This window comes from Chaetura pelagica, unplaced genomic scaffold (assembly GCF_000747805.2).
Source record: "Chaetura pelagica isolate M959 unplaced genomic scaffold, ChaPel_1.0 scaffold425, whole genome shotgun sequence".
Taxonomy (NCBI): Eukaryota; Metazoa; Chordata; class Aves; order Apodiformes; family Apodidae; genus Chaetura; species Chaetura pelagica.
Window position 1 is genome coordinate 1,938,907 of NW_009953205.1, and position 16,711 is coordinate 1,955,617.

The 16,711-nt window shown below is 38.7% G+C and overlaps 1 protein-coding gene across 1 annotated transcript in view; it reads left to right on the top strand.

The window, feature by feature from the left end:
* TOX3 (TOX high mobility group box family member 3) overlaps positions 1–9,022 on the top strand; it is a 65,532-nt gene extending 56,510 nt beyond the window's left edge. Inside the window, exons 6-9 of the mRNA XM_009997474.1 lie at positions 1,967–2,236; positions 3,522–3,749; positions 5,085–5,165; positions 6,993–9,022. Coding sequence (XP_009995776.1) covers positions 1,967–2,236; positions 3,522–3,749; positions 5,085–5,165; positions 6,993–7,730 — 1,317 coding nt within the window. The 3' untranslated portion in view covers positions 7,731–9,022. The remainder of the gene's footprint in view (positions 1–1,966; positions 2,237–3,521; positions 3,750–5,084; positions 5,166–6,992) is intronic.
* The last annotated feature ends 7,689 nt before the right edge of the window (positions 9,023–16,711 follow it).

The following is a 16,711-nucleotide window of genomic DNA, read 5'->3' on the forward strand; positions in this document are numbered from 1 at the left end:
TGATGATCTCCACCTTTCCTTTGCCAGCAGTTTTTCTTCATGCAATAAAGTAGCATCTGTAAACTAAAACAAATGGAGTTGTAGGCAGAGAGTGATATCCTTATACAAAAGACTTTGAATGACTTCCAGATGCCACTGCCAATACAAGCCACAGTTAAGATGACCCTAGAGTTAACAGTAGTAAATTTTACAGAAAGGTGCCCTGAAGCAAATGGGTATTTCAGCCAATAAGTCTGATGTTTTGATCTTTCTGTATCAATTGCTCGATTTTGGCACATGCATTCATCTCTAAGGAACTGCACTCTTTACTGAAAATATTAAAAGAGTATAAGAAGTAGGAAAAGCAGTGTGGTACAGTATGGATGATGAGCTGAGCTGGCAATGGCTTGGAAAGCATGGGGAAAATAAGGGTGAGACATAAGTGTATAGGATCTGGATCATGAGCCTGTGGGTTCAACTTTATCTGTATTGGATCCAGGAGCAACAGCACAAGTATTTATATGCTAGGAAGGATTTCTTATTTCTCTGTCAGATTCAGCAGAAAGACACATGAATGCCAAATTCAGAATTAATATGATTTATTGTTATAGGAAAGCAGCTGCAGCTCTGGTACATAAGAGGGATGAGGCAGTGTGTGCATCTTCTCTAACACATGCATTGCTGCTTTGTATGGCAGCATTTGTCCTGCCTAAGAGAAGGTTTTCAGGAGCAACTGCCTCTGTTGAGGAAAGAGTCGTAAAAAGTAAGAGGAAAGTCACCTTGGCTAAACTCACCTCTGTGCTGGCACAGAGTTCTGAAAACTGGCCTGAGCTTATCCACAGTTAATAGGAGAATGCTGGGAAAGTCAGACTCCATTGTGGAAATCTGGTGGGCTGTACAATGAGCTCCCAGCATTGCTGTTTTGTTCTGTCTCATTTCATTAAGGATCGCTGCACCTGCTACTAATTGCAATGTAGGTTATTAATAATGAAAGAGTTTTCAAAATCTAATTTATTTCTCATGTTTCTGTCTGTCTGAAAAATGGCTATAGATTAATCAGGCTGCTGAATCAATTTGTGATCTACTTATTCTCTTCACTTATTAACTGTTTTAAAAAAACTTCTGTTTAAATGTTCTTTCATTGTGTATTGATCCACTGATTCCAGTTGACTTTACCTTCAGCATCTCATTTCTTTTTATTTACAAATGTGTAAGTGTTGTGCAGATGTAAAAGACAATGTTTGTGCTCTCAGGAAAAAGCAGAAACAACACCATGCCAGCACTTGAGTTTCTGAAACACGCAGTAAAGGAAAAATGAAGTCTATGAGGGTACATAGCTTACTAGTTCCAAACATGTTTGATTGTTGGATTAAAGAGAAAAATGTATGGATTTGTGTGGTACTTGCAAACAAGGATTTCAGGAGTGATTTGGATGACTGGAATGATTCTCCAGCATGCTGCAGTGTCTGCACTCAGGACCTGGCAGGGCAATGCTCGTTGCTTAAACAGCTTTTAAATCCCACCTACTACTGTTACTAGTAACAGCTAAGAACAATTGAATGTCAGTAAAGGGAGATGGTTTTCTATATACATGTTTACCCACCCTGCCCTGGCTTTGCTTATTTTCTGCATTTGACAGCAGTTTGTGTCTTCTCAGTTGCAGTGTTTCCCTGTATCATCAGTCAGCCCCTTTTCCCTGCTGTTTCTGTGGGTATTTCACAATGCATCAAGAGAAGAAATGTTCAAAAATGGGGAAATGCCATTTTTATTCCACAAAAAAAGCCCCACCCACAAGTCGGGGAGAAGTGAATGCTGGGGCAAGTGTGGTAACTGTTGTGTTTAATCTAGTAAAAATGTATTTAATTAATTGAAAAGAAATGAAACAGCAGGTTGGCAGTGTCAGTTCTGTAATCCTGTGAAAAGAACGTTATTTGGCAATGCTCTGTGGTCACTGCTAATGACTGAATAATGTTTTGATCTCTTCTAGGATCAGAGTCACACCCAAGTCTCCCAGTATCGTCAGGATCACTCTCTGATTATGAGATCTATTGTCCATATGACTGATGCTGCTCATTCGGGAATTATGCCTCCTTCCCAGCTAACCACCATTAACCAGTCTCAGCTAAGTGCGCAGCTGGGGCTAAATTTAGGTGGCACTAATTTGCCACACACTTCACCCTCCCCTCCCGCAAGTAAATCAGCCACTCCTTCCCCATCCAGCTCTATAAATGAAGAAGATGCAGATGAATCAAACAGAGTAAGTTATTCCATGTGCTGTAGTGAGTGAGCTTTATGTGGCTGTGTGCTGCCTTTTCATCAGTGTGGCAGGATCACCTCAGCTGCAGTGTGGTCAAATAGACCATATCAAAATATGTAAGGAGATATATTTATGTGTGTGTGTATATATGTATATATATATATGGTTGAATACTTTCATAATTTGTTTCAGATTTTATAGATCTAGTGAATCTCTTTCCTCATCAACTTTGGACAGTTTTGTCATTTGGGTATTCTCTGGAGTCATATCAAACAGATGCATTTAGATGGAAATAACATAAGCTTTCTTCTAACTGGAAGTTTAGTTAATTTACATTTTGTGTTAAATCTGTTTTAATGGTAAAATTTTATCAAGAAAATAAAGTACAAATGTCGTTATACTGGCACACCTAAAGGGCTTAATTTAGGCTATTCCATAAAAAGTTTTCTCATGAAGTTAGTGGACATTGGGCATATGTAAAGGTCATTGCACAAGATCCTCAAAATATCAAAGTAAAATACCTATCATAGCAGTATATTTAGAGCCTCTTTATCCCTTTGCTGCAATGATCTGTGCATAGTTTAAAAAAAAGGGGTAAAGTGCACAGGGAGCACACAGGGACCGGAGTTCCCTGTAACTGAGGGTGTGCTGCTCCAGGGGTTCCCCATCCCAGAGGCAGGAGGGAGGTCTGGGGGCAGGGTGGGTGCCTGGCAGCCACATCCAGCAGTTCCTGGCCCTGCCCAGGGAGCAGAGCACGTGGGTGTTGGACACAGTGAGTGTTTGCTGCAGGTGGACAGAAACAGCAGAGTTGCTATTGCTTTTTGCCTGGAGGGTGGGCTTTTAAACCCCTGACCCATGGCTAAGTTGACATCTGAAATCTGGGCATGAGGAATGCCTCCCAGCTCTTGTCTTTTGAATTCTCTGCTGCTGAAATTACAGCTTAATGGCAAAACACAGATTGCCTATTCAAAATATACTGTAGATTAAATCTTAATTTTTTAAAAATAGAAGTTAGCACTGTTGTGTACTTCTTCAGGTCAAGCTTGAATGATTGGCTCTCCAAGCCATGCTTACAATGAGTAGAAACTATTAATGCATTTAGTTCCAGTAGATCTGATGAGATTAAGCTGAGACCAAGTACTATTTCACAGGAGAAAGGCTTGCACAACAGGAACTTCCAAACTGTTGCATATCTAGTTTTAATCCACACTGCCAATAATTTTTGAGAATTACTCTTATTTCTTGCATATGTATGTTGACTGGTTTTGATTTTACTGTTACTTAGGCTACTGGAGAAAAAAGAGCTGCTCCAGATTCTGGGAAGAAGCCCAAGACTCCAAAGAAGAAGAAAAAGAAAGATCCCAACGAGCCACAAAAGCCAGTGTCAGCATATGCCCTTTTCTTCAGGGATACACAAGCTGCAATTAAAGGGCAGAACCCAAATGCTACATTTGGAGATGTGTCAAAAATTGTTGCATCTATGTGGGACAGTTTAGGAGAAGAACAAAAACAGGTAAAAAAAAGCATGCAGGGTTGTCTCACCAGAAGTAAAATATTAGTCTGAGTAAAAAATGCTTGTACCTCTGCTCAGAGTGGACCACACTACTTGCTGCTGCATACTCTGCAGAGCTACATTGATCTTTGAACTCGCTGAAGACATCTAAAAACCACTCTGTCCTAAGAGCCAGTAGGTAGTATTAAATGGCTGTATTTGCTTTTAAATTTTAAAGGACAGTTTGTAAAAAGCTCAGGTGATACTGTCCTAGAGTCCTTTTAAGATCATCTTTTGACAATTCCTGTTTCAAAGCTCTTGTTTCCTATTAATCAGAAGGTAGAAAAGGGGAAGATACAGCACATTTACCATTTTGCTTTGATGTGCCTTATGAATTTGTTACAATGCGTGTTGATTTCCAACCTTTGAAGCCAATCCTCTGTGCCTCATTATGACGCTGTGTGTGAAATGTTATCCCCAGCTTGAAGTTAGTACAGAATGATGAGTTTTGTTCTTCCTTGAGGGTTATTCTTCTTTCTGTACACATGTAACTCCTACACATGGATTGAAGGAAAAATAAATAACAATGCTTTAGGGCTGCTTGCCTGGTGACACTCTGTGAAGCTCCCAGTGACAGTTAATGGAAGCTGCAATGGAAGAGTAGACTCCTGCACAGGAAACCTTCTGGCAAAATAGGAATGATTCTTGTTTGTGAAATACAGTTGGAAACTTTTAGTCTGATCTAACAGATGGTGGTGAACATGATTTATAGGTGAACTTTAAATTTACTGATGGTTAAAAATACAGATTAACTTTTTGTCTGACTGTTCTTGTTTAACTCAATGGGATTCTCTAATACTGACTTTGGGAAAGGGAATTGTCCAAGCTCTATGAACCACCTTCTCTAAAGGCATAAAGATTATTTTATATGCACTTTGAATACTTGTTTAAAAATATATTACCTAGGCGCTTTTTTTCTATTTTATACTACTTCAGATACTTTCTTAGCATCTTAAATACTTACTGTTCTAATATCTCTGTTACTTAGAGTCATTAAAATACAATTTCCTGGGGAGGTAAAGTGTGCACAGGGAGTCTTGTCAAACAGTTGGCTGCTCTAGCAGCTTTTTTTATTTGTGACAGATCAATATAAATTGTGTTGCAAGCCCAGCAAGTAGACCTGAGAGCCTATGATCACTCACAAGAATATTTAGATCTTTCAGGGAAGAAAAAGCGCATAGAACAGTAGAGTGTTTTAAGGTTTTTGGTCTGTATTTTTTGTTTCTCTGCCCTGATTTTAAGAACATTCTGGCAAAAAAAAATCTTAATAACTGAAGTTGTGATCTCTCTTAATAGGTATACAAAAGAAAAACTGAAGCTGCCAAAAAAGAATACCTAAAGGCACTTGCTGCTTACAGAGCAAGCCTTGTTTCTAAGGTAAGCCTAATACTGCCTTCAGTGTAATGCAAGTTGGCTCTTGGCAATGGGGTTTAAATATGGAAGGTAGAATCCTAGGATTTCTGTAATACAGCTCAAGATGTTGTGCTGCTGCTTGAACCCTGCTTAGTCTCTGAAAAAAAAAAAAATCTCTCTAAAGGCACAGTAGTGATTACCAAACAATAACCTTGCAAATATACATCTTTCTTTATCTATGGAAGCAAAATAATGCACTTCACTACAATAGTAAAATTTGTTGAAGAAAAATACACTGACCTTTTGACACTAACATTAACAAGGTATTGGCTGAATTTTGTTTTTCCTCAAGAGCTACTTCTTGAAAGACAGACTTGTTTTGCATGGAGCTGGAAACCAGTTGTTTTATGACAAACTTTAAGTATTTCTTGCAGGTGGCTCTGAATACTTAGAAATGGACTAGCTGGCAGTGAGCCACGTGGAGTATTTTAGCAGATCCCAAGTTAAAATAAAACTCATGAAGAAAACGAAGCTCTGCTGACTTACCTTTTTAACCTTTAACAGTGGCATTGCTCTGGCTGTAGGTCTGTTACACCTGAAAATCATAAGTGAAAATATGCTTATGGCCATATCTAAAATAGGGGAAAAAATAAGGTATTTATTTCTCTAATTATATTTCATAAAGATCTGAGAATCCTTACTTGAATCCTAAGTCCTGAGAATCCTTTATTGAATGTGCAACTGCAGAGCATTAGTAAATCACATTGAATGGTGCTGTGTGTTTTAGTTAAGGCTTAGAAATACAACAGCAGCAATTATACACGTGCCTCCTGAAAGCCAAAAGATTTCTTCTCCCTGTGTTGAGAAGCTGTGTTTTTCTGCTGTCTCTGCGACTTAGATAATATGCTAAAAGCTTTTAGTATCACAATGCTCAGTCCTGTGGCAGCTGGAATTCCAAGTACCTTTTGATGGAATTTATTTTGTCAATTCTAAGTTTCATTTTCAAAAACATCAGAAATCATCTTTTCTCCCAAAATCCATGGTGCCTGTTCTGCTGAGTAACCTCTTGGAAGGCTGTGAGCGGAAATTACACCGAGAGTCAGAATTTACCTCATCTCCTGTAACAGAAGACACCCTTGCTGTAGACTTTTCATCCATTTTCCATCCATCTCTGGCTGCTGAGAGTAGAATAGACACTTCTGCAGCACAATTGGACACACTCTAAGGGAAAAGTCTAAAACATATCAGTTAATGGTGTTGAAACGGACTTTCCTCTCTGATGCCTGTATATAGGAATTGTAGGCAATTATTCTGCATGTCATGTGCAATGCAGATGTGTAAACTATGAGAAATGAATCCTAACTTCTCAATTGATCTAATTTAAATATATCTAATAAAGGGATGTCTTCAAAGGCTCCAAAATGCCTCAGGTATTGCAATAGTCCTCTTTGAACTGCAGTTTTTCCACAAGTCTCTCCTCACACCTCCTCAGAAACCTCTGGGACACTGGAAGCAGGCAGGATTCCCAAGCAGAGCATCCTGCAGATGCAGCTTTACTGCTTCCAGTGTGCTTCTTTGGGTACCTTGACAGTGTTTCCTCAGACTTTTTTCTGTTGTGGATACCCAGGTCTAGTAGATGCCTCAGATGCCAAGAACTACAACAAGCACATTGAAAAAGTTGTTTGAGGAGTTTTGTTGTTTGTAAACTGCTCTTATCAGATTGCTGATTGATCTTCCCTGATAGAAAACAAAAGATGAAGTTTCCCAGAGAAGCCATGAGTTTTATTTTCATGTAAACAGTAACAATGTGTTTTCGGTTAAAAATACAATTAATTTCTTTTCCAAACACAGGCTGCTGCAGAATCTGCTGAGGCCCAGACAATTCGTTCTGTTCAGCAAACATTGGCATCCACAAATTTGTCTTCCTCCCTTATTTTGAATACTTCTCTTTCTCAACATGCAACAGTATCGGCATCCCCTCAAGCTCTTCAACAGTCCCTTCCAAGAGCAATTGCTCCAAAGCCTTTAACCATGAGACTGCCAATGAATCAGATTGTTGCTTCTGTTACCATTGCATCAAACATGCCAACAAACATTGCAGCCCCCTTGATAAGCTCTATGGGAACAAATATGGTGGCAACGCCATCTTCATCTCAAGTCAGTCCCTCAATGCAAAGCCAGCAGCACCAGATACAGCAGCTCCAGCAGCAACAGATGCAGCAGATGCAACAGCAACAGCTGCATCAGCATCAAATGCATCAGCAAATACAACAACAAATGCAACAACAGCATTTTCAGCACCACATGCAACAGCATTTGCAGCAGCAGCAGCATCTTCAACAGCAAATTAATCAACAGCAAATGCAACAGCAACTGCAGCACATACAGCTTCAGCAAATGCAGCAGCAGCAAATGCAGCACATGCAACACCAGTCACAGCCTTCTCCTCAGCAGCACTCCCCAGTAGCCTCGCAGATCACCTCTCCCATCCCTGCCATTGGGAGCCCTCAGCCAGCACCTCAGCAACACCAGTCACAAATACAGTCTCAGACACAGACTCAAGTGTTATCACAGGTCAGTATTTTCTGAAGATAAATGCTCTTGCAACATGGCTGTGTGTTGATGGAGGGGGTAGGGGTAAACCATATTTGGCTGAAAACTGTAAATTGTTGATGGTAGTTATGCAGGGATGCATAACAGATCAAATGATCCTCTAAAGTGTCTATTAGATAGGCAATAAAGAACTACAATGTAGCTGTGTATCATCTTTTAGCTGACTATAAACCATTTTGTTTAAAAAAAAAAAAAAAAAAAGCTGTGCTATTTTTCATGTGATGCCTTTTTAATTTATTTAAGCTTTACCTACAATATGTGAATCAAATGGCCTAATAAATACCTGGACCTTATGACTGCAAAATGGCCTTTCAGAGTTATATGATACTATGAGACACCCTTTCTTTCTCTAAAAGTGAATGATGCACTTCAAGGCAGTATGAACTCATGAAGCCCTTAAAGCACAGTTGTAACTACCTGTAAAATGATGATTGGATTTCATACAATCATAATTGTATGACATGAGTTAGTTGATGGCATTTTTTGTCATGGAAAAATAGAGTAAATCACAGATTTTTGCCAAAGCTCTTAACTTTTTTTTTTTTTTCTCTTAAATGTCTTCAGAAAAACAAATGCAAGGAACTGAACTTAAATGTTTGACCTGACTTTCACTTCATTTCTCCAAATAAACCTACCATAGTTTGTAAGAAAATATATATATTGACATTTACCTTCTTACGTTAATTCCAACTACAGAACAAATGTGAATATTATATTCTGTGTCGAAGTGATGAGTTTCAGATTTAATACACTGTATTTTTAAAAGGGAAATGCACTTAAATAAAACTGTTATTACAGAAAGCTAAGATGAAAAATGCAAGAGTTTTTAATACGCTGTAAACCCAGTAGAATATTTAAATGAAACTCCACAACTGAATAATCAATGTAAATATTTTCTTTAAAAGTTGTAAGTTTTCATATCATGTGTTGTAAAGTTTTCATAAATGAGGCTTTAATGTAAACACTGGTAACATGAATTATTAATTGCTACATTGCTTATCGTGTTTTTATGCTGTTTTATACTTTTTTATGAGTTATGATAGCAGCAATTAAGTTGTTTGTATTTTGCTTATCTAAAATAAATGCTTTTATCTTGCTATAGAATAAACACATTTCAGTAAAACTGATGAGCACAAGTCTTTCAGAGAAAAACCAGAAGTGCTTCTGTATGAAAACCATTTATTAGAAAATTTAATGAACTTGTTGGAGTTCATTTTATCAAGCACACTGGGTCGATGGGTGCGGATGGGAAGGTTGTGCAGCCAGTTCATGGGCTGTGGAAGAGTCAGGTACAACTTCACTGTGGTGTCTACCTCTCCAGAGAGAGAGAGAAAACAGGTTGTGAAACATTCGTGGGACCCCCTGTTGCATTTATCCACAGAACAGGAGAGCAGACCCGTCTCTGAGCAGGATTGTTCAGAGATGCAAATAAGCACAACTGGTTTTCTTTGTGCCTTTAAGTTTCAGATGTAAACCCAACTATTGCCATGGGCTTCTCAGCCCTGAGGTCTGACTGGGGCTGATCCCAAGTTCTCTGACTTTATCATAAAAGCAGGACATGATAGAGAGGGAATGGAAAGGGGGGCAGGTATGTGGTAGGGGAGGATTTGGAAATACTAATGTCCAATGTGTTGTCAGGTTACTAGAGCTGCTATATTTTTACTCTTGACAGAGAGGAGAAATCCTTTCTTTTCTTCTTTCCCTTCTTTGCTTGCAATAGCTGTGCTGCAAGTGCAGCCTGACCACTATCCCCAGTTGTCTTGCATGATTAATTACAGCATCTGTCCTGTCAGAAGCTATAATGAAGAGGTCTTGATAAAAATTGCAAATTACCACTGGCAACAATCTTAAACTGCTTATGATAAAATGAAAATTAAAAAGCAAGTGTCAAACCTGAGCAGAATCCTAATCTTGTTTGAGGCGATGTCCATGGCTACAAGGTTCAGGCCACAACCAAAAAACAATGGAATATAGATCCCCAAAAAGTTGCTGCCAGGCTTATGGTAGAGGTGCTATACCATGTGAGTTTATTAATAATTGATTCAGCTTTCAATATTTCATAATTTTCAGGTACTCTGTTTATTATGTACAAATATTGAACAGCAAGAGATTCTAATTATAAATTTATAGATTTCTTGGAGCAGAAAAAATCATGTATAGATTGAAGCTTTTCATGATAGGTGTTAGTTGACAGCTACCCATGCTCATAATAGCCTTAGTATGATATCTAATAATGTCTGGGATGGAGGCTGTGTATTCCAGGCGTGAGGAAGCCTGCCTGCATTGGAAATGGCACAGCAGAGCCTGGCTGGGAGAGATTTGTGCCTGTGTCAGCTTTAACCAATGTTACATAACAAAGGGAACCATTTTATAGTCGTTTTGAAACCTTTAGACAAATGTCTTCAGAAATAATTGCTAAACTGCATGTGACAGTAATTGTGTATTAGTTCTATAATTGTCATTTTGAAGGCCTATGAAGTATCGTTGGAAAAATGTCACTAGTGATAAGAGTTAATTACAACTGAAGTCTGTTTTCAACTATTTGCAGCGAGAAGCAGGTGTTATTACACTCATTAAATGGTTTCATAAATCCTGGGTTTTATCACATTTGATTAAGAGCTTCTGAACTACTGATGGTCAATTCCAGGAAAAATAGTTTCAATTAATGCAGCTAAAAAGTATTAATCACCAAGCAGGACTGCACATTTTACATATCAAAATTTGAATCTTGAAAAACTGGAGCATGACCCTGCTTGCTACAAAATTATATTTTGCATTACCCACAACAGCATATTGCAGAACATCTTGCGTTTCAAACTGTGCAAGTTGGTGTTCATATTCCCTAAGACTAAGTTAATAACTTTGCTATCATAGGTCATAAATAAAACTGTTAATTTAAATTGCTTAATATGCAATTTATAGAGGAAAAACGCAGTATCCGTATGCTTTCAGTGTCAAGCACAGTTTAAAGAATGTTTTCCTTCATATCATTTACAAGTACTTAACTGCTCCCTTCTTTTCCCAAGGTTTCAGATGGTTTATCACCCCGGTTAACCACATTCTACTTTCACATTAACCCAGGTTGACACATGATGAAAGAACATAAGGAGGTTTAATTTTTAGCTGACACAGGGTCATTAGTTTCTAACTTGGAGAACAAAGGCTTTAAATACCTCTTTGCAACATAATCTCAAATTTATATTATCACCTGACCATTGTGGTTTGCAGGACAGATGGATTAAATATCTCAAGTTTAACCAGAAGTCTTGCACTGACTCTTTTCAATGGGGATTGGATATTTGAATGGCTCCTTTTCCATTTCTCACTTCATGGAGTATTTTGCAGCACTGGACTTCATTCTGACCTTTCCCTCCCCCCTTTGTTTGGCTTTTGTTTTGCAACAGCTGTTATTATCGTTTTTGGTCAGCTGTGATTGCTGGAGGCAAAATAGGACCAGATGGTGTTTTGCTATGCATGAATGGCGAGTTAGAGGAGTTTAGCTTGAATAGGCCGAGTTTGAATGGTGTCTATGCACCACCTGCCCTCTTCAGCAGCAGCATACACATCATAGGAGCATGATCTGTCGCAGACCTACTAGAATTGGATGGGAATGGAGAGAGCCTTGTTGGATTTTCTCCATATTTATTGATCTTCCATGCACTAACAGCATAATGCAGTACACAGCCAATTTGAGTTAATTGGATATGACACAGCATGTACATGTAATCTATCACTGCAGTCTCCTGGTACACCTTAGGTTTTGCTGCTATGAGAACACGCAGCGTTAGCCTGCATTAATAGGCTAAGTGGATGGAAGTAAAGCAGGATCATTGCATGGCTTGATTTAACAAAATATACTGCAGTTTTAGAATGATCCCCTTGAAACTGCCAGAGATGCAGTTACCAACATTTCACATTTTATAGACTGGACTGAGTATCTTGGCACAGAACAAAATATACCTCATTCCCCTACTTCTTTGAGAGGTTTGCCAGTGAAATTTAAATGAACAGTTGACTGCAATCAGGGAGCAGCATTAGCAGCAATGAGCTGGTGCTGGTCAGAAAGTGTTTATGTGGAGGAATCTACTTTGGAGCAGAAGGGATTGTATATTAAGCAAATTGTGATTTCCAGCCCCTAAGCCACAGAAATTAAACTTAGGCATCCAAATTGGTTTTAGAGTAGCAAAGAGATCCTTTGGTGCTCTAAAATGGGTCATAGAGGTAGAATTTATGTGTTACAGAAATTTCAGACGTTTCTATCCTCCGTTAAGGTTGACTGAAGGACACTGTGTATGCAAGAGTTGTATCTGGACCTCAAGGAATAAAATGCATGTGTTACAGATAATGAGTAAAATATGTAACAATAACATACAATACGTACATTGCTTGAATTGTTGCAGCAATTGGATGTTTAAAAGCCTACTTATGTATGTAACTAGGGGCTGCCATCATGCTCTGCCTCAGCTGCCAGGAGCTGCTTACTCGGTGTCTTTGTGGTGTCAGGTAGCTTAGTGAGCTACTTTATTAAGAAAATTGCATTCAACTGGAAAAATGCTAAATATTTTCAAGTGCCTGTGGTAAAAGCTGGGTTTGTATTAAAGGATTTGGTTCTTAAAGTCACCAAGAAGTTAATGCTTCTCAGGTGCATCTGAGAGAGAGAGAGTTTTATTTATAATAACTAAAACCTTTCAGAAGAGAACGTATTGCTTTGAATGAGCTGTCCTGGCACTTCCTGAGGCCACGCTGGAGCTTTCTAATGTACTCTGTTTACCTCGGGTGAAAAGTAAAGCTGATATTTTAAGTAGTGAGTTTTGTCCAAGTTCTTGGACCATTACCATCTTCTGCCCCTACACAAACCAAAGTACTGCAGAATTTTATTACAATTGAAGAAAAAATACTATTTTAATCTAGGTAAAAAAAGTTGAATGCATAATTATAGCTGATGGGGTGTAGTCATATGGGCACTTCCTACAGGTATCATTTACTCTCTCTCCCCTCTAGAATCTCTTTATTGGTAGAACCACCTTTGGTCTGTTATTTTTTCCAAACTGGAGTTGTTAGATTACTTTAACTCTGCTGTTCTAATTGAAAGAGGAAGGCTTTGATCCAGAAAATCACTTAAAATGAGTGGATAATTCATGTATATAAGTAGTAATTTCATTAAAGTGACTACTCATATGCTCCATCATACACTTGCTCAAGTGCTTTCACAGATCAGGGGTCTAATTGCAAAATGTTGTATTTGTTTTCCAAACAATTCCAAGTAGCAATAATAAGGATAATCAGAACCTAAAAGCAACATAACCTAACTTATATTTTCTGCTTTTTCTTTTATTAAATTCTATTCTAAACAAGTCACAGGTCAATTTTTAAGAAGAAGTGTCTAACCTTTGTGCTGGTTCACTGACTGTGCATCACCATAAATGTGTAAAGAATTAACCACCTGCCTGGTGATTTGTATACTCAGTGATTTAGATGGGTTTCTGCTGTGCACATGTCTGCAAACCTGTACCTGGATCAGCAGTCACAGTTCTTGACTGAGCAGGTGCCTTGACCAAATATTTGTATTTACAAAACAGAGAAGTGAATGCAAGCAAACAAAAGGCAATATTTGTGAAACCTAAAGGGTATAGTTACTGCAGGCTGGTTTGGTTTTAATGCTATATCCCATCCTATGCTGGTAACACATATATACATTGCATCGGCATAAAGCACATAAACAATAAATCCTGTGTGTTACACTTTTCTCGCTGGTGGTTTTAGGTGCTTACTTTTGGAATTAGTTTTGTTGTTTCACGATTCATGAGGGTTGACCACACAGCATGGATATTTTAAAATAATAGTTAGCAGTACTATTGCTGAATTTCTTTCCTGTTTCTGATTTTGGAAGTGCTGAATATTCAGTGCCTGAAAATCAGAGTTCGCTTTTGAAAACTCTGCCCTATCAGCTGTTGATCAGGGGGTTCTCACTGCCCCACTGATGTGTGTGTATAAGTATGAATTTAAGATTGCTCACTAATAAGTGAGCAATCCCTGCCTGAGTTCCAGCTTCCCCAGAGAGGTACCTTATCTGCCTGCCCTCACCACAGGGCAGGAAGCATTTTGCTCTTGGCTTCAGTGCTATGGCATGAAACAGCTCTGGAGCTGCACAGTGGCTTCAGCCAAACCCCATTCCCTATGCCTCCCAGCTTCTTACTTTTCCTGTTTTCCCTTCCTCATTTCTCTGGGCTCTGTGGATCATAAGAGCAGCCAGGGCTTATGTGCCACACAGCAGCTCTTGCACCTGCTATGGAAAGAGCTTTGCCTCTTCCAGAGCCTCTTCTTGTTCCTCCTAATCCAGATGATCACGAGGAAATGAATAAATAGTCCAAATAATTTATATATATGTATATATATCTCCACATATGTGCACTTAATTTTATTTGGAAAACTTATAAAATATATGTAAAAAGGAGGCATGATTTGGGGGATTTTTGGGGTAATATTCCAGGTGTTTTGCAGCATGGGCTGCTGAAGGATTTGGTTACTGCTTAGCATAGTGGCACTGGCAGAATATTGATGAAGCTACTGATAAAGATCCTTGTGTAAACAGACTTTCTCCATTATAATATTGTGGCAGATAAATCTATAAGTGTTTTAGTCACTTACAGCACATAGTGTATTACAGCAGATCTTGAGCTCCTGGTGGAATACATGTAATTCCAAGTGTCAATTTAGAGATACTGGTGTTTCTGTAAGGAATGAGCATCCTTTTTTTTTTTTTTTTTTTTTTTTTTTTTTTTTTAATCCCAATGCAAATGAAATCCTTATCCTTCACTTCAGAAAACAGCCAGCTCTTGCTAGCAGGCTTGGAGAAATTAAACATCTTTGAACAAAAATAGTAATACAAATGCAATATTCTCACATTCACTTCTGTTGAAGTCTGCTGAAGCAGTACTTGGCTTTAAACCCAAGGCTGAGTTTGTTCTGATTATTTTCATTTTCCTGGCTGCTAATCAGCAAAAATTAATTGATAGATGACTGTGCTTCTCTGCCACTTCAGCTGCTCAAGGTGCAGCTCCCTGTTGGGGTGGGTGGCTGCCCAGTGCGTGCGGCTCAGCAACGGACACGCCAGGTAGGGGGTGAGTCCATGGGCTTGGGCTCATGTCATGTCATTTTAGTCTTCAAAGTCAACGCAAAGTGAACCTGATCAGTTAAAAGGGAGCAAGATCAGGCATTCATGGACCAGGGTGCCTTTTGGCCCTGTCACCATCAGCTGTGTAGCTGCAGTGGCTTTAGCAGGGCAGGAAGTCACTCCTGTGCCATTTGGCCAAATTCTCCACGTAAGGAGCTCCACTGAGCAGTGATCTATTCAAAATTAAAACCAACTCTGCAGCATACTCAGGGCTAAATAAGAGGTGAAGCCAGTAGAAATAATCCAAATTATTTCAGGGGACTTTGGGCCAGGGTTTAAATGAAAATGGAACAAAAATGCAGCCATTAGGAGCATGTTTGTAATTTTTTTCAAATTATGTACGAATTCTGCAAAATCTTGCAGAAAGAGAGAGAATTTGAAGGAGAGAGAGAGCAATTTTCCTCTTGAATTGTGAAAAATTAAAACTGTTGGGTGTGTGTTGCTATCACAGCAAAGTGTTTCTATCCAGGCTCAATGCTCCAGCATGTAAACAACTTCCACTGAAATCTGCAGTGACCGTGCAGAGCATCTGGGAAAATATTTGTGATTTAAATGCATTAAGCAAAATGATAATGTTATTTGACTTTGGTTAATCAATAACAGAAAAGAAATGTAACACTTCAGTGTGATTAACCTTCTGCCATGCAACACAAAGTCAATAAAACCAGAAATAATTTGTTCTTTTTTTAAAATTTGCATAAATTACAGTGAGGTTTCATTTCTGAAAGGGTTTTTCTTCCACCTGTTGTTATCTGTATATTTTATCTCAAGTTTGTTTGTTGCTTTAGAAGAATTTATTTGTCCACTGTGGACAAAATATGCACTTTGTTCAGTTCCTTACTTGAGGTCAAATTTTCTTGAGGAGAACAAGTGTGGGTTGTGTAGCTGTCAAAAGAGGGTTTAGTGCTTGACCCTAAGAAGCTTTCAAAGCCCAGATCTCTCTTTTTTATTGCTTTTCATTTTCATTGTTTGTACTTTATAGTTAAGAAGGGGCCTCTGCAGAGGGAAAAGCTGCTACTTTGGTATTCAGAAGCAGCAGCCTTCTGCTGAAACACCTCAAAAGCTTTTCACAGCAAGAATCTGGAAACCACCACTCTGTGTCAAAAACCACGTGCTGGTGGGAGCCTGGGGAGGGCTGGGTGGAGGTGGAGCCAGGGATGCAGGGTGGATGCATAAATGTCCTTGCAGTTAAGAGCAAGTACTGAAGGTATGTAAACTTGGATGCAATGAAGCAGGAGTGTGAATCCAAAAGGGTAAGTTGCTGAATTAAGGTAGTTCCGAGGAAGATACAGACAATGGCTGTGTAACTGGATGCATGTTGAAAAGTTGATGATACAGTTTTATGTATCTCTGCTCATAGAGAAGTTGTGTCTTACGTTCTCTACAGATGGTGTTTATAGAGTGTGCACAAACCCAGTGTTAGAAATAGTCATTAAAAAGCCTGAGATTTTGTATAATTATTCACAATTACTATTGTGTAATTGGACTGTGTAACTATTATATGGCATTTTATAGAACTACAGTGCAATTATACTTGGCAATAGTTGTTAACAGAATGAGGTGCCTCATTTGAAAAAAAGTGCAAAATACTTGTAGTATTCCTGACTGAACATGAGTTCTGGCTAACATACACATGTAGTAAAAGTGGATTTCAGGTCCTTTCCGTCCCAGCTGGCAAGACTGTTGGCCTTATCTTTTTTATCTCAGGTAATAACTCACAGTTCTCCAGGGCCATTCCAAGGGAGCCAGGAACACAAGAGGACCAAACAAACAGATGGAGTGA